Here is a 23,925-nt window from a genome sequence, read left to right as displayed (position 1 = left end):
TTAGAATTTTGATAAAATGATAGCTCCAAACTACTTAAGATTCAGTGATAAATTTTTTTTTTCTGGAACTATCATTTTTAGTTACCTTTAAAGTTTAAACATACAAAAATAAAAATAAAAATAATGTAGTAAGAACTTATAGATTTTTGTTCTCTCCATATTTATTATGTATATGATATATATATATATATAAGTTTAAAATATAAAAACAAAAAGGTGCTAAGAAGAGCCGACAGAAAATAGGAAAATAGCAACAAGCAATAAAAGAAACGAAATAAACGTAGACAACAACAGAAAAAAAAAAAAAAAAAAAACCCAAATAAGTTGGATAAATTTAAACAACAAAATATCGATCAGTATTTTTCAAATGAATGGCAGCTTGCTTCATCGACATCGACAATATGGAAAACGTTTTCTAAACACAATACAATCTAGTAAATTCGAAGATGAAATTGTGTTGTTAATAGCTTTGTTTCTATTATTTCGATTTTTTTTTGAGATATTTGTTTCGACTTTTTTTTTTAATCGTGTGCATTTCAATATTAGGAGAAAGAAGTTTAACAATGAAACATACAAAGAGAAAGAGGACCACCCAAAACTAAATACGAATTCAGCCTACCATCACGTTCAATCTGCTCGCCCCTCACGTTCAATCTGCTCATGTAACCAAGCCGGACCACCCAAAGCTAAATACGAATTCAGCCTACCGTCACGTGTGACACTCTTCGCAATCGATCGTGCCACTCTGTTCGACTTTGGAGTCACCAAATGAATCGAGACCACCTGCAATTGATTGAGAACCTGACCTATCTTATAAAGACTTGAGCGGTACTTAGGCCAATCCTGGGGTCTCTCTAGAGCACGCATTACTGCCCCACAGTCTGTCCAAACCTCACACGATAATATATGTAGATCCCGCAAACTCTCAAGACACCATAACAGACAATGCAACTCTGCAGCAATACGATTCACTGTCGGTAAAAAAACGTTGCGGGAATGAAACAGTACATCGCCAACATGATTCCTAAGGATCCAAGCTCCACCAGCAAAAAAATGACTATTGACCTAAGAAGCACATAAGTTACATTTAAGCGTTCCCACAGCCGGTCTAGTCCATTTCTTTTGTAGGAACATAGCTCTTCCCCCACCCGAATCATGATTTTGTTCCTGGTCTTGCAAGTTCTTCTGTTTTAGTCATTCCTCTGCATCTGCCACTGCACCCGCAATTAGCACGTGTTGATCTTGTACCCTACTAGCGAACACCACTGAGTTACGTGCCTTCCAAATCTCCCAAAGTATCCAAGGTATAGCAACCCGCAATCTCAAGGGAACCTCAGTTTTGGTAAGTAATAACAACAAATGTTCAACATTCTTTGAAACTGATGCTGAAAAACCTTGGACTGGCATTGGTAAAGCAGTTGCAGACCAAACCTCTATCGCAAATGCACAATTAAACAGAACATGCGAGACAGTTTCTTCTTCAGTCTGACAAAACTGACACATAGGATTGATTTGTAAGCCATGCCTCCTTAGACAATCTGCAACCGCCAAAGCACCAGATAGCACTCTCCAGAAGAACATTTTGATTTTTGGAGCCGTCTCCATTGTCCATATCTTCCCTTTCAGTACATTCAAAGCTTGTTCACTTTCTGAATCCCCATCACATCTCACCAAATCTTTAGATATCAACCAATATCCACTCTTAACAGAGTATTTCCCATCATTGGTGTACGCCCACACCAACCTATCATGTAAACGACTATCCGGAGGGAAGGATCTAATTTTGGTGACATCACACGGAGGGAAGAGTTCCTGTAACCTCTGTAGATTCCAGTCACCCTGAGGGTTTATGAGCTTCGAGACTTGGAGATTCAGATTAATCATTTGTTCCTTATTACATGGTCGCCTTGGTAACTCATCAAAAATCCATTTATCCAACCATACACTAGTATTCTGGCCATTACCTATTGATTTCATTAGGCCCTTTTCCAACAATTCTCTACCAAAGAGTATACTTCTCCAAGCATACGATGGACGTGGCCCAAGAGTAGCCTCCATCAGCGATGTTGTGGGAAAATATCTGACTTTGTAAACCCGCGCCAACAACGAAGACGGAGCATCTAAAAGGCGCCAAGCCTGTTTCGCAAGGAGGGATTGATTGAACCGGCCAATATCACGAAAACCTAAACCTCCCTGCTCCTTTGACTTGCACATTTTCTCCCAAAAAACCCAATGCATCTTCTGTTTCTCTACTGTTGCATTCCACCAGAAGTTAGCCATAGCACTAGTTATCTTCTTACATTGATACTTCGAGAGCCGGAAACAGGACATTGCATACACCAAGAGTGCTAAAGCTACAGCTTTAAGCAACACTTCCTTACCTCCCAAGAAAAGGGTTTTTTCAAATCATCCTCACAATCTAGAGGTTAAACGATCCGTAATGTATGCTAACATATCCTTCTTGGATCCGCTGAAACATTCCGGGAGTCCTAAGTATGTCCCAGCCCCTCCTTCTTGTCCAATTCCTGTAAACAACCCAATTAGCCGCCGCATATATGGATCTAACCTCCTAACCAGATGCAGCCCCATAAAGTTGTAAACATTGCAATAAGTTAGAACACTCCTTCAAACTGGCACAACACAAAAAATAAACTATCATCAGCGACTTTTACAAAAAAAAAAACAACAAATGTTATTGTTTCGACGTTTAGAAAAAAAAAAAAATTATTGTTTCAAATGCTTAGGACAAGAAGATAAGAGCGTGTTGTGGGAGAAAGAAAAAAAGAGAAAGAGAGTTATCCAAATTCCAGAAAAGAAAAACACATATTGTCTTTGTGGGACCTGATCTGATCAGCCACGTTGTCGAAAAGATTTTATTGGGTCCCACTTTATCTATAGCCTCTTCCTCTTGAGATAGTTTTTATTTATTTTATATTATTTCCCTTTTTACTTTTTTGTTTGTTTTTATTTTGAATATCCCTTTTTTGACTCTTCTTTTTCATTTAAATATGGCTATTTTTTTTTTTTTTTGGGTTAAATTCGTTGAAACACATATAAGTAAGCAATTGATCGTTGCCGCCGGAGTTTTTTTGCATGCGAAGTTGGGTAGATATACTACTCAAAGAAACTATGGGTCCCGTTAAATTGCTTACGTGACACTCTTCTTTACAAAATACACTAATGTCTAATGGTGAAAATATCGTAATTTATACTATCAGTAAATTAAAATTCTGAAACCAAAAAACAGCAAATGTTATCTTTATAGATCGAAATATCATTTCTTTAGTTTTTGTATTCATTAAAGATATCAAAACGAGAAACATATATGAGATTTATTTTATAGGTACATACAATTGATAGCTAGCTAGACTAACTAAATCCGAAACATCATTTATATACGAGAAAGTCCGACAAATATACTAAACAACGGTATTGAGAAGAAAACTACAATTATCATACTTTTGATCCATTGTTTGGATAAATTTTTATATCGATGTATGAACAAACATCTTTTAGGTTTTCTTTTTTACCTTCTCAGCTAATTCAAGATTTACCAATGTCTTTTGCTAATATTTCTTACTTGTATTACGTACACTGAAAATAAATATGATAGTGTAACAATCTATTCTATGAATTATGTAAGTAATAGTATAATACTGGTACGTTATATAAGCTTAGATCCTTATTTCGAATTTTCATTTAAGAGGGATTTAAGTGATGGGAATTAATTATGGTAGTAACCAAACAAAATCTTTATTTTCTGCAGCAAAGGTATCAATGCGAGGAAGAAGATCAAACACGTAAATAAAAAGAGGATTTTAAATGACAAAACTGGATGCCAAACGTGGCAAGTGATAATACCACCAATGGATAGGATCGAAAGTTATACAGATTTCATTTATTAAGTTTCATTTATCCACTAACAGGTGAGTCCATCGGTTTTGGTCAGCCAATCAATGATAATATACTTTGGCCAACCCCATTTACAAATTACTATTTTAAAATTTTATAAAACTCTTAAAGAGATTTTCTTGTTGACTTATGGAGATTTTAATTTTCTACTTTATCTCCTTGTTTATACGATTTAACTTTTGTATAATTAATGGGATTAGTTTGTACGTACGTTCCATTTTAGATAATACTATTGTATGAGAATCGAAACAAAATTTACGTGCATGTATTATGTATAGTCAAGATAACCCCAACAACTGTAGTCAATGAAACCCGAACGTACGTAAGTTTGACGATATTTTTATCAAGTCCAAGTTTGACAATGTTTATACATTAATCAACTGTTTTAGCTCATTTCGTAACAGCACTGAGTCTTTCTTTATTAAGTTATCCGTCGAAGAAGCATTGTTTGTTTGTTTTTTTTTTCCCGATAACAAAAATGTAATAAGTTTTTGGTCCATAGTCTTTTTTTGGACCGGCATGCTTATAATAAATGATTAATTCTGTCTAATTAACATCAAAACTCGAATTCGTAATCTTGAAAGCGCAGCAGTACTACTAGTCCGTTAAGAAGGCTCATCAGTTCACCGTTAGAACTGCATATGTTGGATTGAGATAGATTGTTCTTTAAAATGCTTTTGTGTCTATTACCAACGGTTGGTATCTAAACCAAAAGAAAATAATATAAAACTGAAGTATGAAACTGTTTGGATCTTTTCATTATAAAAGAAAGTGGTCAATGTTTCATTAAAATATTTTTAAATAATAAATTGACAAGATTTTATTTGGTTACTACCATTATGGCATTATCTATAGTTAATAAAACGAAAGAATGATCCACCAACTCAAAATAGATTTTCAAAATTTGACAGACCACCAAATCAAATCAAATTAAAGACGAATTATGATTCTTTTACAACTAAATACGACTGGTAGAGACAAAGCCTTACACTTTTCAAAAATATATAGTCAATACACAATTTATTTAGAGTATAAAACCTGGAATTCAAACATTAATCTATATAATACAAAAAGTGGATAAGTATGTCCAATTAAGACTACGAATACACGTTCACGTGATCTGAACAGATAGGTGAACTAGCATTAAATCTAGATAAAAATATATTGTTCATATGAAATATACAGTTTCATTTACATTAGGTATGTTAAGTAAACTTTTGTTCCAAGGCATGCAATTAGATATAGAGGATAAGATTGTTGATAAACCATATTATATATAAAACGAGACGTATATGTGTTTCTAGAAGAATATCTAGAAATGGATTTGCGTCTGAAATACTATAATGCTTTTATCATCATCACCTTTTTGTTTTTCTTCTTCATTCTCTATTTTGATTAATGCTTAATTATGTGATCGAGAATATTTTCTTCTTCATCCTTCTATAATATTATTCATTTATAAAAATAAAACAGAAACAAGATAAATCGAGCTTTGTTCAAAAAAAAGAAAAAAAAAAAAAAGATAATTCGAGCTAGCTTTATAGGGAAGGGACAAAAATGATCAAGAAAATTAGAAAATGTTCACAAAGTACCAGCTACATATGGACATAAAAGCAGTATCGTTCCACGAAAATAAAAGATTATTCAGATTTTATTCAAATTATCTTTTAACGAGAAATAAACGATCATAGATATATATATTGTCACGAAATATAAGCTTATAACTCGCACACACAAAAAAAAAAAGGGAATAAAAAGAAAACCAATGAACGAAGGAATGACTCATTCTCAACCACAAAATAGGAAGCATGACTCATTCATTCTTGTATGTTACTCCAAAAGTTTTGCCTTTAGAATAAGATAAAAATTTTCATTCTAGTAATTTATTTTTATTTTTTTACTCGATCGACCATAAAAAACGTTACTGTATTTGATTTTGTGAAGAACATTCTGATGAAGAGAAATTTTCACGTGATTCAAAAGATTTATTATATTCATTGTCTCATTGAACCAAAACCTTTATAGCTCTTGACAAAAAGAACATTTTATATCTTATCCTTTGATTATAAATTTCTCATGTTCTTTTGATAATCATTTCAAACATTTAGCGTCATCCTCTCGAAAATTATATCACTCATAATGTTTTTTCCCAACACAATAGCAACACAATAGCAGTTTGCATCAATAACTTTTGTATGATGGTCCTACAATCTCTTAGGAAAAAATCAATGTGAAAACAACTATAGCTGATATTTATATATTTAGTGGGCCGGATTTAATTGGGTTCATACACGTTATTTTTCGAATACTAAAATAAAAACAACTACAAATTAGCTTTTTCTGTGTGTGTGTGTTTTTTTTGTTTGGGTTGGCTTGACCAAAGATGTCGGTTTTCTAGGGTTTTCTCCTACTAAATTATGATTAATATACTAAATTCAATGTGTGACTATTGTTGCATCATTCCATGTCGGCTGAAATTCAAAGTGGCATCTTAAATTTGCCGTATTATCTCTAGACAATCCCATGTGAAATGTTTTTTACATTGTTTGTTTAGACAAATTTTATTCAAAAGTTTTATCAACCTTCAAGCTTTTGCGATTGAGTAATCATAATTTTCTTAAGAGACTCACGGTTTGTTGCCAAAAAGAAAAGGACTCACGGTTTGATATTTTTCTAAGTAACTAACGGTTTGGTAATTTTCTAAGTAACTTTGGAAAAGTATAGATATATACACAAGAATATAGTCGACAACGCGTTTACTTTCTCATATCATTAAGTAGATTTATTTAGACTATCTTATAACAAGACTTTTGAGATTGATTTACAGCAATTCGACACTGAGACAACCTTTTAATTGTCGCCAACCAATGTCTAGTTACACACAGCTTTGAATCAAACGTAAGCAAATTCAATTTAATTCGCGTACAAAACCACTGACAAATAATAACATTTTTAAAAATTTAAATTTCCTAAATATCTTTGGCTATTGCGAAGTCACGTGATAGCTGTAACTTGTTTGCAACATGATGAGTCATGAGTCGACATGGGTTCATACAATCTGGTTACTGAAGTTGTAGTGACATTTTTTTTTGTTTTCTTGTTATATTGAATACATCTTCCATAAAGGTGGGGAGATGTCCGGTTTACGCATTTATAACTTATGTCCGCTGAGTAAATTGAACATTTAGACGTAAATAGTAGTAGCATATAAGTTCTTTGATTCACCTTATCTGCTACCCATCCCACATATACGTATATATATTAACTATTTAGCAAAGAATAAAAGAACTCGAATAATGAGAAGAAAACTCGTGGAAGATATTATGTCCTCAAACTCTTCCTTTCATATAACCTCTTCTTGTACCATAAAAATTCTTCATAGATTAACATTTTAAAAAAAGAAAATTATGAAGATTCTTGTAACTGAATCACGAAGATGACAATGAACTAGAGAGAGAGAGCTTGAGCTGAAGAGAGAGAGTGAAAAGATTTTTCTTATTCTCGTTAACTGTAAAATGTTGTACAAGCTACTCCTTATATACATTGTACCTGTATTTATTTTAACTTAGTAAAAGTAATTCTAAGCTAAGTAAAGTAAAATATACTTATACTTGTGATACACCCCCACAAACCTTTGAATCTGAAACAGAGGAAGGATTATAAAGGTTTGATAATGACATGCGACCAAGTAGAAAATGAAAAGGCTTCGGATGTAGCGGTTTAGTCAATATATCCGCCAACTGATTCTCACTCGAAACATGAAGAGCCTTGAGGTTGTCAAGCTTAATCTGATCCCTCGTCACATGACAGTCAATGTCAATGTGCTTAGTACGCTCGTGAAACACAGGGTTCGTAGCAATATAGATGGCCGACTTGTTATCATATAACAGTTTGGCCACTTGGGAAACCGGAGCATGAAAGTCCTTGAGAAGCTTCTGTATCCAGAGTATCTCACATGTAGCATCAACTAAGCTTCTGTATTCAGCTTCGGTACTGCTTCTACTAGCCACCTTTTGCTTCTTAGATTTCCAAGATATCAAAGAGCGACCAACATAGATGCAAATACCAGAAACAGAGCGACGCGAATCAAGACATGTTCCCCAGTCATCATCAGCAAAGGCATTGATACAAGTATCATTAGTTGCCGAGTAGAATAAACCCTGTCCTGGACTACCTTTAAGATACTTGAGAATCCTCATAGCAGCCTGCATATGAACGTCTGTGGGAAACTGCAAGAATTGACTCAAGGTATGTACTGCATAAGCTATGTCCGGTCTCGTAATAGTCAGATACAAGAGACGGCCAATCAGTTCTCTATACGGTGTTGCAGAGACCATAGGCGTACCAGTATCTTTAGTGAGCGTCACATAAGGATCCATAGGCACATTAGCAGGTTGACAAGCCAAAAGTCCAGTATCCTCGAGTAAATCCAATGTATACTTGCGCTGACAAACCGAGATACCCTTAGATGTCCTGTCAATCTCCAAGCCAAGAAAAAAATCTGAGGGGTCCGAGATCTTTGATCTTGAAAGCAGTACGCAACACTTGCTTAAGATCATCAAGGTCCTTGTCATTATTACTAACTATGGCTATGTCATCCACATAAACCACGACAGCAATGAAACTAGTAGCCGTATATTTCACAAACAACGTTGTGTCCGATGGAGATTGCAGAAAACCAGCACCAACCAGAACAGAAGTAAAAAGCTTGTTCCATTGCCTAGATGCTTGCTTTAAACCATATATCGATTTGTGCAATCTGCAAACCGGATTAGGGGGAAGAGAGTCCATGTTACCTGGAGTGTAACCTTGTGGAAGACTCATATAGATTTCCTCTTCAAGCTCACTGTGCAAGAAGGCATTAGAGACATCCATTTGTGTTAATTTCCATCCCCCTTTAGCTGCCAAATCTAACAACAGCTTTACACTCGTCAGTTTAGGTACAGGGGAAAAAGTCTCATCATAATCAACCCCCTCTTGTTGTGTGTAACCTTTTGCAACCAGTCGAGCCTTGTAACGCTCGACAATACCATCCGAATTGTACTTGATTGTGAACACCCACTTGCAACCCACTACATTCTTTCCAGGTGGTAGAGAAACAACAGTCCATGTACCATTCAGCTCCATAGCAAACAGCTCCTCATTACAAGCTCCTGTCCACTTCTCAGAGGCCATGGCTTGCTTAAAAGTCTTTGGTTCAGTCTCAACCGAATAAGAAAAGATGTAGGAACAGTAATGTGGATTGAAGCGATCATAGGAAAGAACAGAAGATAATGGATATGGAGTGGTATGATTGGATGGTAAAGACGGAGAAAAAGATGCTAATGCATAGTGGTAATCAAATATGTAACTCGGTGCTTTAGTCTGACGCTTAGATCTACCACTAGGTAAAGAGACATTAGCAGTTTCAGTTGTCACAGATTGATTCACCCTAGATATTAATGTCGAAGATGAAGCAATTGAACTAGTTGCAACAAATGATGGAATTGTAACACGATCAGATGCAGATGCAGAGGGATAGGCTGTCGATGGAAAAACAGGAGATAATGCATCATTATGACAAGTAATGGAGACATGCAAAGTAGGTAGAATCATATGAGAGAAAAACCTGGTTGGAATTGTTCTTGTTTTAAAAAGGGAAATACAATTTCATGAAAAACTACATTCCTATTTATTGAAATTTTATTTGTTGCTAAATCTAACACTTTATAACCTTTGTACCCTAAAGGATAACCTAAGAAAACACAAGATTGAGCCATAGGGGTAAACTTAGTTCGATCAACAGGAAGAGTGCTAGCATAACAAAGACAGCCAAAAGTTCTTAATGCAGTATATTGTGGTTTCTTATGCATCAGCTTCTCATATGGTGACATATTATCTAAAAGAGCAGAAGGTATTCTATTAATGATGAATGCAGAATTTAAAACACAATCACTCCAGTAGACTAGTGGTATATGAGATTGAAAAAGTAAAGCCCTAGCCATATTTAAGAGATGTTGATGTTTCCTTTCAACAACTGAATTTTGTTGAGGTGTATAAGGACATCAGAAGTAATGAATAAGACCATGTTCTTGTACTAGAGAAGTAGAACCTAACTCAGGTGCATTATCAGTTCTAATAGCCTTGACTTTTGTTTGATATTGAGTAGAAACTAACGAAAGAAAAACAGGAAAATTTGTTGTAACATCATTTTTATTTCGTAACATGTAAATCCAAGTGACTCTACTACAATCATCAACAATAGTAAGAAAGTACTTATAACCATCTACAAACTCAACAGAAAACAGTCCCCATATATCCAAGTGAACTAGATCAAATGGTGAGGAAGACATGTTATTATTAAAAGGAAATGACAGACGCTTTTGTTTAGCTAATGGAAAGATATGACAATGACTATGACTTTGGACAACAGATTTAGATAAGGACAATGTACCAGAAAGACTCTGTAACTTGGCAACTGACGGATGGCCTAAGTGTTGATGCCATAGACTGTCATCAGTAGACAAGGATCCACAAAACTGTAAGCTAGCAGGAGACTCAGTAGGTGTAGATTGAGAGTGTGAGTGATCATTGAGAATGTATAGATTGCGGAAGAGTCTACCACTCCCAATCATCCATCTCTGAGAAAACTCCTGAAGAAAACATGCAGTAGGGTAAAAATGAACAGAGCAATTATTATCATGTAAAAATGTACCTACACTAATCAAATTGAATCGAAATGTTGGTAAATAAAGAACATTATAGAGAATTAACGAATCAGACAATTGTATCATACCTACATGAGTAATATCAAGTTTACTACGATTAGGCAAAGCTATTGTGATTTCTAAAACTAAGAATGTCTCCCTAAATTTTGATATATCAAAGCAGACATGACTTGTAGCACCAGTATCAATTATCCAAGAACCATTGGGCAATGCATGTTGTAGAGAAGAAAGACAATGATGTTGATAAGTGAAAATTTCATTTTCAAAACAGAGATTTGTGGATATAGTAAAGACTTTACTAGAAGACGATTGGACAGCCATGACACCATGTTCAGAGACAGTGGCCTGAGTAGAAGTAGCTGGAAGCTCTGAAGTTGAACTTGGAATCTGAGAGACTGGTCCTCGAGCATGAGAAATTAATTGACCGATCAACGTTTGAACTTGTTCTTGAGTCAACTTGCTGACATCGAGATTCACAGCACTAATAGCTGGAGAAGGATAATATGGCATAGCAGATTGTTGTTGATTAGCAGCAGGTAGCTCAGTAAACACATTTGCAACAGTTCTTTGTTGCGATCCAAAATTCATTTGTGACCCAGAATGTGGTTGGATTGGCCTCGTGTTAGATGCTATGGGACCTCGTGGAGGATAGAAACTCTTAGTACCTGAGGTTCCTGTGTTCATCGAACTCGGAGGTTTGTAACCATGAGGATACCCATGAAACTTGAAACATGTTTGAACTGTATGGCCAAGCTTCCCACAGTGCATACACAAAGGTCTGTTACCTCTGGGGCGATAAGTATTATAAGCAGCAGCAAACTCCATCTGATTATGCATATACGACTGATTATCTTCAAAAGAACTCGTAGCCTGAAACGCAACACTCTCAGTCTTAATAACCGGCTTCACAACACGTTGTCTCTCATCTTGTGCAACAATGTTGTAAGCTTCTTCAATATTAGGTATCGGCTTTAACATGAGAATTGCCTTCTAGTTTGCTCATAACTATCATTAAGCCCCATTAGAAACTTAGTAACTCTGCTGCGTTGTTGCAATTGTTCCCATAAAACCGCAGCATTACATTCACAACGTCCACAAGTGCAAACAGGAAGTTCAACATAATTTGTATACTCCTCCCATAGAGTAACAAGTTCCGTATAATATTCACTAACATCCATAGCACCTTGTTGAATACTTCCTGGTCTCTGTTCTATCTCATACACACGCGGAGCATCATCTTGCTTATAACGCGAAATCAAATTCTTCCAAACTTTTTCAGCAGTAGACATATACAAGAGACTTTGGCCTATCTTCTTTGAAACAGAACCGATCAACCAGGTGATTACGATATCATTAACTCTAGACCAAGCATCTGAATCTGGATGATCTAAAGGAGGTTTAGAGATTGTACCGTCAATGAATCCCAATTTGTTTCTGACATTCAAAGCCATCCTCACAGATCGTTTCCAGGAATGAAACTCAGCTCCCGCATCAATTCGATCCCTGACTATCTGTAACCCAGCATGATCTGTACTTAACAGAGAATAAGGACTTGCATAAAGATCTGTACGATTCGGAATAATCGATGATGAGGATTGATTACGATTAGGAGAAATCGCCGTTCGCGGAAGATTCGCCACCATTGCAATTGAAATAACCCAAAGATTGAATCAAAGAGATAAAGGGAAAAAAAACGAAGATCAAAGCTCGCTTGCGAACACGAATCGAAGAATCGTAGAGACGAGAAACGAAAGACGATTTGAAAGATCCAAAAGAAAAGTGAAAAGATGAATGAGAATAAGCTCAAACGAAGAAACGCTCATGGTCAATCGAATCGTGGAAGCTCTGATACCATATCAAGATTCTTGTAACTGAATCATGAAATGACGATGAACTAGAGAGAGAGAGAGCTTGAACTGAAGAGAGAGAGTGAAAAGATTTTTCTTATTCTCATTAACTGTAAAATGTTGCACAAGCTACTCCTTATATACATTGTACCTGTATTTATTTTAACTTAGTAAAAGTAATTCTAAGCTAAGTAAAGTAAAATATACTTATACTTGTGATAAAAATGTTAAATTAATTAATCACCAAAAAAGAGAGGTTTATATATGTACAATAAGTAGAATTAATTTTGAATTTTGAGAAAAAAAAAAAAAAAAATATCAGACTCATCTACTTTGAAACTACTTTTGTAGGAGGTCTTGGAGATTAGTAAAATAATACCAAAGGGCAAAGTCTTATCAAAACATCACTTGATCTATAAGTTTACATTTTTAATAAGAAAAACAGTTTTCGTGTTTGTTTGTTTTTCTTGAAAAAGAGATTAGGAGCGTGATCATGTACATCCCTAGACTTTGCCCTTGTTTTTTTAGAAATTTTTTAATTATTTTGGTTTGATCTTTTTATTCAACAGAGAAATCTTTATGAAAGGACTTTCTATTATATTGCACTCCAAACAGAAAAAAACAATAGTTTTACGCTAGTATCTTTCTCATTTTGATCAAAATGGATACAAAGAGAACTCTATATATTGTCTATATAACAAACCTTATATATATAAACGAACCTTTCATTATTCAAAATAATTTACCAAACCATGGTGAACTTTACAACATTCTTAAGGCAAACAAACAATTCACGTATATTTAGATATCATGGATGCCCTTCTCTTGAGATATCGAAGGCAATCATCCCATGAGAGCAGTGGAGGACAAATTCGTATATTCCACATCCGTCAGCGACTCAACGTCTTTGCCTTGGAAGCTCTTACATTGGAAATAGGCAACGGTGTAAGTCACAAGCATAAACATCCTCACCGCAAAGACCAAACACACAAAGACCAAACACATAAAGACGAAACCGGTGGTTACGGTAAGCGAGACCGATCTTCTCAAATTGATAACCAGGCTCAAGATTTGAGCTAATCCTAATGCCAATAAACCAAAGAAGATATTTACGAGAAACAGTTTTGTCTTCATCCCTTTCACAATCTTTGCAGCTTTCCCCAAAGCTTGGATCCCATAACTTTCCTCTAGTACCGATATGACCATAGATAAGTTCCAAACGATAGCTAAGTTGGACTGAAAGAGAGCGAATATAATCAATAAAACACCAGTCTTGACTGCCAAGGAACCGATATCAGAGATTCTCATAGAGGAAGATAAAAGGAGAGGACAAAGGACTAGAAAAAAGAGTAACCAATAGCCAAGACTGAAAAGAGCAATGTAGAAATACGTCACAAGAGGTCCCTTCCAAGATTTAAGGCTCAGAACAGTAAAGTCTTTGATCTTGATGTTTTCATCTTTAAGAGTAAGAGCCGATGCGTGGACCATGACTATAACAGAAAAGATGTTGATGATGGAGGAGACGGCCGTGAGGATGTATGAAGAACCCACATATTGGCGAACGTCTGCAAAGATTTTCATAAGACAGGCTGCATATTCCGGGGTGCTTGGATCTATCGTTGGCAACAAACTGGATTCGGCGACCACGTTCATGACCTCTGGTTCGATGACAAAGACGTTAAACAAGAATGCTAAACAATTGAGTAAGAGGGGTAATACCAAAACTGAGAACATCAACTTTTTGTTCTTGAGAAAGAGTTTGCAGGACTCATTTAGAATACCCGCAACCTCCTTTAAAACATTCAAGAACGCAAATCGACCCATGGGTTTCAAAAAGACAAATTAAAGAAGCTCTTGGCTGTTGTTTTTTTTGGTAATGGTAGTGAGGGTTTATAATATAAAACCCCATCTGCCTAGTGCTTATATATACTACTAACCACAGATTGATTGTTACTTTTTACTACGGAGGAAAGTTTCTTTGGCTTGTATCTACGGGTAGCCTCTGTAATGGAGATTCTTGTCATGCATTTGACTGAGTCGAAGTCGACGGAAGTCACGGAACCCCCTATATAATTCATCGATGAAAAATCTAAATGATGATTTCCTGACCGCGACATAACCAACGATGTTAAATAGAGAAAACAAGAGGTATATAACATGTTCAACATTGCAAGTTGCCTTCATCATCAAATGTACGTGATCAAACAATCACTTTCATCTATTCGTGTTGAAACGGTCAAAGACTCCGCGTAAAGAAATGAAAAATCTACATCTATTTACATACCATCAAATTAAAACTATAACTTAATTTTAAATTAATCCTTCATCGTAGTCAGCATTCTATGTATTTTAATTATATATTTATATGTAATTATATAACTCATGGTCATTTACTTTATGCCTTTTCATTACTTATTTTTATGTATACTACATTTTCTATCACTTAATCAATAAATTTCCACATTTCTATAAATTAAAAGAAAGTTATTGTTGCTTATGTGACAAACTTACATTTTTTTTCTAACATATTTATTACTAATACTACTCTATTGCCAAACACTCTTGTTTTCTTACATTATGTGTTACTAATACTATTCAATATTCTGTATAGTTTTTTCTTATATTTCGTCAAGGTGTAGGCGGTTTTAAGTGGTTTAAACAATTATAACACAAGACATTAGAAACAATTATACATAAAATATCTATTAGAAAGGACAATTAAAAAAAAAAAATCTTTAATTTATATCAAACTATATATGAACGTTTAAAACATATGTATATGAAGATAAAACATAGTTGAAAATTGAAAACTGATAAAATATACTTAAATATATATATATATATATATATATATATATATATATGCAAGTTTAGGCGGTTAAAGCGGTGGTTTAAGCGTTATCAGAGCGACTTGCCTTAATCAAAGACTTTTCCCAATTTAGAGAAGGCATATGATCATATAAGATGTGATTTTTTGGAGGATACTCTTCAAACATCTATGCTTCCTAACGCATGGATTTGTTGAATTATGCAGTGCGTGACTGACCCTTCCATAAATCTGTTGTGGAATAGAGAAAAGTCATAATTGTTTAAGCCTGCGAGAGGACTTTGACAAGATGACCGTTCTCGCTTTATCTGTTTGTATTGTGCTTGGAGAGACTATGTCACCAAATCAAAATATCTATAGCGGCCAAGGAGTGGAAGTCTATTGGTCTATCTCGCGGTGGTCCGAAGTTGTCTCATATCTACTTTGCAGATGATCTTATTCCCTTTGTCGAAGCATCTGTAGCACAAGTTTGAGTGATAAGGAAAGTGTTGGAAATGTTTTGAATAGTCTCAAGAGAGAAATTTAGTTTGGATAAGTCGAAGATGTTTTTTCTTGGATAATGTCCATCAAGATTTGGTAAAACTAATAAGCGATGAGAGCGGAATTAAAGCTACACTTGACTTGGAGAAATATTTGGGAATGCCAATATTCTAAAAGCGAATGAACAAAGACATGTTTGGAGAGGTCCTAGCAAAGGTTGCTTTGGGTTGTCGGGATGAACGGGCCGCGTCCTAAGTATTGTGGGCCGGTTAACCTTAACTAAAGCGGGTTTTTCATCAATTCTGGTTCATTCGATGAACACAATCTCTCCACCAGCGAGTATTTTGGACGAACTCGATAAAGTGTCAAGATCATTCTTGTGGGGAAGTCCTATAGGAAAGAAGAAACAACACTTTATATCTTGGAATCGAGTTTGTTCACCTAAGCTAGAAGGTGGTTTGGGGATCCAAACAGTAAAGCCAATGAATAAAGCCTTGTTTGGGAAAGTAGGATGAAGACTTTTACATGACCGTGAGAGTCTTTGGGCCAAGATCTTAACACATAAATATGAAGTGGGGGAGGTCCAAGATAAAACCTGGATGGTATTAAATAGTAGCTGGTCCTTTACCTGGAGAAGTGTCATATTGGGGATGAGGGAGTGGTGTTATCCGAATTGAGTTGGGTATCCGGGGATGGGAAGAAAATCCGCTTGTGGAGGGATAATTGGCTTTCTAATAAACCGTTGACGAAGCTAACCATAGGGGACCTGTCGGATGTCAAGCTGGAGACGTTAGCTATGGATTTATGGTGCGAGGGTACCGGTTGTGAGTTGCATCGTACTTTACCCTATGTTTCTACCATTGAGGGAATGAGATTGTCCGTGGTGGTGTTAGATAATTTCATGGGAGAGACAGACATAATGTCTTAGGGGGAACAAGTAGATGGTTGTTTTATGGTGTGGCCGACATACTCGATGTAACTAGATTTGAGTCTCCAAGAATAATTATGGGGAATATGTATGTGCGAGTATAGGGTACGTGCATTCCTCTGGTTAGTAGTCCAGCAAAAAACATGACGAATGCTGAGAGAAATCAAAGACATCTTTGTGATTCCGGCATATGTCAAGTGTGTAAAAGTGGGGAAGAGACGATTATTCACATCCTCTGGTTGTTTTACGTTATGGTCGACATACTCGATGTTAACTAGATTTGAGTCTCCAAGACTAAGTATTGGGAATATGTATGTGCGAGTATAGGGTATGTGCATTCCTCTGGTTAGTAGTCAAGCAAAAAATCATGACGAATGCCGAGAGAATCAAAGACATCTCTGTGATTCCGACATATGTCAAGTGTGTAAGAGTGAGGAAGAGACGATTATTCATTTCCTCTGGTATTATCCTGCAATATTTGGTGTGTGGAACATAATAGTTCCTCGGAGGAGACTACAATCTTTCTTTGCGATGTCGTTGTTGGAGTGGATTTATGAGAATTTGGTGGATGATCTAGAAATAGAAGGAAGCCTTTAGATATGGTTTACAATGTCTGTATGGTGGGGATAGAAATGGCGGTGTGAGAATTTTTTTAGAGGGAATGGGAAATGTAGAGACCGAGTTCGTTTTATCAAAGATCTAGCTAAGAAGGTAACTGAGGCGACCCAACTAATGAAAAGTTAGACGAATGGAGGCTTTCGGGTGGAAAGTCTCATCAGAATGTCCCATCTTATATATGCCTTCTGCAATTTTGGCATTCCTAAATATTTCCCCAGGTCTAGTGTAACTTTAATTTCGCTCTCATCGATTATATGTTTTACCAAATCTTGATGGACATTATCTGAGAAAAATATATTTGAGTTATCAAAACTAGTTTCTCTTCCAAGGCTATGCAAAACCTTTCCAACACTTTCTTTATCACCGTACTTGTGCTACAAATGCTTTGGCAAAGACAATAACTATTTGAAATGGATTTGATCAATTTTAATGGATCCTTGATTTTAATGGATTTGAAATGCTTATAAGATTTGGAAATCCACATGGAATCCATGGTTTTTAAAATCAAATAATATGGATTTGAAAATCAAATAATGTGGATATGAAAGTCAAAGAAAGTGGATTTGAAAATCCTAAAGACTAGAATTCAAAATTTATTAAAAAAAAATAGTTATTATAAAAATAATATTTCATGTAGCATTCTCAGGTGATGGTACGGATGCTCAAACAAGTGGAACTGCAGGAAAAAAGCAAACAAGTTCTACTGAAGATTTTTCTATGGATGTCGAGGAAGACCATGAAAAACCTTTGTATTTTGTATGCAGCAATGCAAGGGGCTCTCTAGCCAATCTACCTTTAAGAAAGAAGCATAGAAGCAATACTAACAATGTAAGTGAACCATCAAGTCAATCTGAAGGTTCAAAAGATGTCCATGCTGAGATGAATTCATTGACAACAGTAACTCATAAACTCTTCGATCTAATACAACAAAGAGAAACAAGACAACAAAGATAAGCTGAACAAAGAGAGGTCGAGAAGAAAAGAAATAATGTATGGGAAGCTATCAAAGAAGTTCCTAATTTGGAAAAAAACGTTCGTTACGACGCAGTCAAAGTGATTCACCAATTAGGAATGAAAGAAGTCTTTGTTAGCATGTCCACTGATGAGCGTTATGGTTGGATTAAGCGTAATGTGATGGACTGCTAATTATTATTAGGGGAACACCCTTTCTGCTTTCTCTTTATAAGTTGAATTTTTTCTTTTGGTATCGTTATATGTTGAATTATTTTTACTAGGTGCTTCATGATTTTTTGTCTTCTGTAGTTGGTTTGATATTACGTATCGTGCATGAACACCCTTTCTGCTTTTTTATTATTATGTCATTCTTTCTTTCATGATCTTGTCTTCTAGTATGGTGCTATTACGTAGTTTTTTTTTTCAAATCCACCCAAATAACTAGGTGGAGACCAAGGATTTCAATCTCTATATTTATAACTAAAACATATTTTCAAATCCATCCAAATCCAATATGAAATCAAATCCATACTCAAATCTTTAATAATGAATAAAGGGTGATTTTAATTAGGATTTAGAATTCATAGATCCAATAACACATAATTTTAATAAAGATTTGAAAATCAATGATTGAATAACACATGATTTAACTTGAATTTCTAAATCCATTAAAATCAAGGATCCAATAACCCCCTGTAAAATAAACTAATAGGCTTCCACTCCTTGGCCACTATAGATAATTCAATTTGGTGACATAGTCTTTCCATGCACAATACAAACAGATAAAGTGACAGAGGATCACCTTGTCGAAGTCCTCTTGCAGGCTTAAACAATGATAACTTTTCTCCATTCCACACATGCAGCATTGTCTTCATATAGGATAGTTGGCTCTGTATTCTGACGAATTCTGCTACTTGATTTAATGTGTCGACTTATTGACCTTAGCCATACACATTCTCTACTTGCTTCATGAATTGCGATAATTTCAGCATGATTCGAAGAAGTAGCTACGAGTGTCTGCTTCTCAGAACGCCATGATATAGCAGTGTGAAACAACCCGACCCGTTTTTTATATTAATAATTGCATAATTAATCACTCCATAATACTTAATTAAATCTACCAAACCACAAATCATCATCAAACAACAACAACCAATATGCACAACAGAAATATACCAACAACATAACCATCGCCAACCTATCATCAATACAAAAACATTCCTAACCATTATATCCAACAACCTAGCATATCTCTATACTAGGTTCCAACAACACTACAACTTGTAAACATCAACACACAATCAAGACCCTAAACCATCATCCTTCTCATTGCCATGATTCCACGTCTCACATACCTGCTCAGACAAAGGAAGGGTCTATCAAAAGTGATATAACCAAACATATACCTTCAAAGTTCTTTCCATATATCCAAGAACTCGTGAGGAATAAAGACATTGAATAAAGATATGTTTGATCATCCGAGAATTCTGTAGATCTCTTCACGAAATCATTACCCACGACTATGTTCAGGAAACATGTTCGTAATATTGGAATACGTCGTTAACAAGACTTGTAAGATGAGATACTGGTCACTCAAGGGGGAGCTTGCGAGGTTGTACTCTTTTTACCTTACTAAGGTTTTTCTCATTGGGTTTTCTTAGAAAAGTTTTTAAAGAGACAACAGAGAAATTACGCAAGAGACATAGTGACACTGGTCTCCAAGGAGGAGTGTTGTGAAAGTCAGTAAAAGAGGCAATGCAACAAACTCATGATTAAAATCTTTCGTTGTTCATTATTTTGTGTGGAGTCTACCGTCACTATGCACACATAGTAACTTACTTTTTTACTTTTATATAAACGATCGAATCTGATCGTTGTAAACACATCAATACAATTTACAAACTTCAATTATAGAAGAAGTAAAAATTCTTTCTCTCGTTTCTCTTTTATTCAGTATCCCAATCCTTTTAGAAGTATAAATTTTTTTTATTATTTATATTTATATTTATCAAACACACATTTATAACAATTTGTTATTTGTTCTTCCTTCTTTTTCTAATTATTATTTTGGTTTTCATTCTATAGAACTTCAATCCAACTAAAACCAGTTGTAGTACTTATATTGAAATATTAAGGGCAATCCTCCTATGAGAGTAGTGAAATATTCAACGACTCAGCGTCTTTCCCGTGGAGGCTCTTTCATTGGAAATAGGTAATTGTATAAGTCACAAGCTGAAACATCTTCACCAGAAAGACGGAACTCACAAGGACCAAACTGTAGGTTAAGGTCACGGGGAATGAACTACTCCAGTCGATCAGCCAGAAGAATTTTACTAATCCAAATGACAATAAACCAATGAAAAGATTGAAGAGGAATATGAAAACGCATATTTGTGGCTAATTTTAGTTATGATCGGTTTTGTGTATGTATGAGCATAAAGTAAATAAGGCAAGCTTTGTTAACAGGGTTCGGTTTTCCCTACATCCCCCGGGACCTAGTCTAGAAAAAATTTACTAGAACAAGATAACAATTACAACTGCATATGATACAAGCACTACTATGCCTATCATTCTTTTCTAGATGAATAAACCATCAAAAGATCTCTCTATCTTATTGATGGGGTGATACCACACATCTTGTGTGCATCTCTTGAGAATACTTTGAAGCGCGCAGGTCTTCATGAAACGCCCTCTTGGTATTTATATCAATTGCCCAACCCCTAGGGTTGACAACTTTCCTATTATACAAAAATAGGAAATTGAGAACTTTCCTTTTTCTTTTTGGATAAGGAAAGTTTCTATTCATGATCTCATCTTGAATCTTCCATTCAAGATGTTCATCCAGCTAAGCAGCCGCCACTTGGCTTGTCCAAGTCGAACCTAAGCTTATGTACTCAAACTCTTCAATTTAGCTTCTTGTACTACTTCCTGTATTAACATCGGAACTAGTACAAGAACTACTTCAGACGTTTCATACATCTTCTGATATATCTCACCCTCTTGGCTTGCCTAAGTCATTCCCAAGCTTCTGTATTCCATCTCTTCAAGGTAGTCACACAGTTCGACTTCTTGTACTACCTCTTGTACTACTTCAGAACTTTGCAAATGTTTTTATCCCCGCTGTGTCATGTTCTTAACCCCTTAGCATCTTTGTTAGTTCTGCTCATTGTCTTCACACCATCTATGAGACATCTTGTGATGATTCTATCTTGTTGTCTCATATATCCAACAGTTGTATGACATCCTGGTTTAGTAGCAATCCCATGATATGTTTCAGACAGGTTATAAAACTGAGTCAACATATACACCTTCAATCTCTCTCTTGGTGATTGAGTTTTATAATCTATGCACTTCTTAAAACTAGTCTGCTCTGCATCATCAATCTCTCCCTAGATGATTATGTTCTATAATTGATGCATCTTTTAAAATCAGTGAGCACAACATCTTCAATCTCTCTCTTGATGACTGCGTTTTAAATCCTACTGCATATTGCATCATATTTTAGACTCAAAAGATCAAACATCTTTATCCTCCCCTTTTTAACTTAGTTTGATAATCAAACATTCTTTAATCATTTAGAGTACCCACAACCTCCATTACGACCATTAAGAAAATAAATTGATCCATGGGTTTTGAAAAACGAAAATGACAAAAGCTCTTGGCTACTGGTTTTTGTTAAAGGTAGTTAGGGTTTTATAAGATCAAACCCATCTGCTTAGTGATTATATATAAGTATAAGATCAAATCCATAAGATGCATTGATTGACCAGCTAGTTTTCTAAGGAGGAAAACGTCTTTGGCTTGTACCTCTAGGTAGCTTCGGTTATGAAGATTCTTGTCGTCCATTTGACATCCAAATCTACACAACCGTCGATATAGAAAGTAGCTGACGCGACGTGGATTTGAAATTGATATACTAAAATATGATTAAAGATATATTAAAAATGTTTAACTGCTTTGTAAATAATTGATCATTTTTCATAGTTTCATATGATTAAATGATAAAAATCTATATTTTTGTATATGTATCGAGAAATTAATTTTATTCTATCCATTAGCCATCAAAATTTTGTTATACATATGTATTTTTACATTAGAAAATTATAATAAAACAAAGAAGAAAGGAAAAACTACAAAAAAACAAAAAAAAAAAAAACTAAAAACAATGTAAAATATTTATTAACCCAAATATATAATCAAACTCTTATAATGATATCTTAATTGAGCTTTCAACCATAAAAGAACATATAAAAAGTAAAGAAAGATTTAGGATTTGAGATATGGTGGAGAAAGATGTGAAAATGGTTATTTATAGGCTAAAAAATGATGTACGTTATATTTTTAAAGTAATTAAATTAGAGGAGTTGTAATTATAATTTATAGTGTGTTTAATTGAAAATGAATGAAGAAAAAAATAGTCAATTCACAATTTATGTAATTTCAGTTACAATTTAGCAGTAAAGTGTGTATTTAAGGTATGAATTAATGTATGATTAAATATGTTACATTTTTGTTTAGTTAAAAAGAAATATTATATTTTTAAATGAGATACCAAATGGACCAATAAGGAGTGATTGTATTTATATATATATATATATATATATATATATATATATATATGATTATTACTCCACAATTTCAAGGAGAAAAATTTCAAAATTGTTCTGAATAGTGGGAAAATAACTCAACAAGTACACCTATAGGTGAAACTATGTTTTTTTGGCAAACGTTTTTGGGTGTAACTGTGTAAGTGTAAATCACTATAAAAAAAAGTTAGACCTCTGTTAGTTTTATTAAAATAAATTTTATAAAATTTACAAAATTATGAAATGCTTAAAAATATGATGTGTAGAGAAAAAGTTTAAGTTGGAGAGCAAATATTCTAGAACACTCTAATGATCCTATAATGAAATTAGCATCCATATAAGAACAATGTAGTTTTATTTCTGGTTTCAAGATAAAATAGGTTGCAAATAAATATTAGGTTGATTTTTAAAATATATTCACCAAACCAAAATCCACATTGAAGATTTGCTTTCGGATAATTTTTGTTTAATTATTTTATGATAGACTAGTAAAATAAACATGTTTTCAGCTCGGAATATGTCAAAATAAATCGAGAAAATTACCGACATACATTGAGTCTTATCCTCAAAGAAGTGACACGGTGACGCTAGAGTCTCGACAACAAGTCAAAACAAAAACACTTAAGCGTTAAAGACATTTGTGATTGAGAAATTTAGCAAAACTCTTAAGCGTTAAAGACATTTGTGATTGAGAAATTTAGCAAGAGTGCCATGTACAGTGTCAAAGTTGTCAAACTTGAGATTGCTAGATAAACAGAATATTTGTGTTATTGATCTTGAACAATTACAACTCGCTCGTATATATACAAAGAGAACCACGAATATACTAGGCTTGAAGACCAAGTTATATAACTTCCTAAACTATATTAGACAATATTACAATATAACATAAATATGTAAATATATATTCCAATACTTCCCCTCAAATTAGAGCATGAAGATCACAAATGCCCAACTTAGATGATAGCCTCTCAAATGGAACATGTTCTAAAGCCTGGCAAAAATATCCGCAATTTGATCTTCAGTACCAACATACACCATTGTTAGTGTACCATCTTGAACTGCA

At 34.6% G+C, this 23,925-nt stretch overlaps 1 protein-coding gene and 1 pseudogene across 1 annotated transcript; both read right to left on the bottom strand.

Moving 5' to 3' along the window:
• Positions 1 to 7,517: 7,517 nt before the first annotated feature.
• On the bottom strand, positions 7,518 to 12,262 carry LOC147920972 (uncharacterized; annotated as a pseudogene).
• A 913-nt stretch (positions 12,263 to 13,175) lies between these two features.
• Positions 13,176 to 14,500, bottom strand: LOC104767234 (uncharacterized). The gene has a single exon (XM_019241127.2). The coding sequence runs from the start codon at positions 14,288 to 14,290 to the stop codon at positions 13,310 to 13,312; it is 981 nt and encodes a 326-aa protein (XP_019096672.1). The 5' UTR covers positions 14,291 to 14,500; the 3' UTR covers positions 13,176 to 13,309.
• Positions 14,501 to 23,925: the final 9,425 nt, after the last annotated feature.

This window comes from Camelina sativa, chromosome 19, assembly GCF_030686135.1.
Source record: "Camelina sativa cultivar CO46 ecotype springtype chromosome 19, ASM3068613v1".
Lineage (NCBI taxonomy): Eukaryota > Viridiplantae > Streptophyta > Magnoliopsida > Brassicales > Brassicaceae > Camelina > Camelina sativa.
Note: the sequence above shows the minus strand (reverse complement) of the source record. Positions and strands in the feature narration are given on the sequence as shown.

Excerpts from the sequence above, each read along its gene's own strand:
- LOC104767234 (XM_019241127.2), bottom strand. The coding sequence starts at position 14,290 with ATGGGTCGATTTGCGTTCTTGAATGTTTTAAAGGAGGTTGCGGGTATT.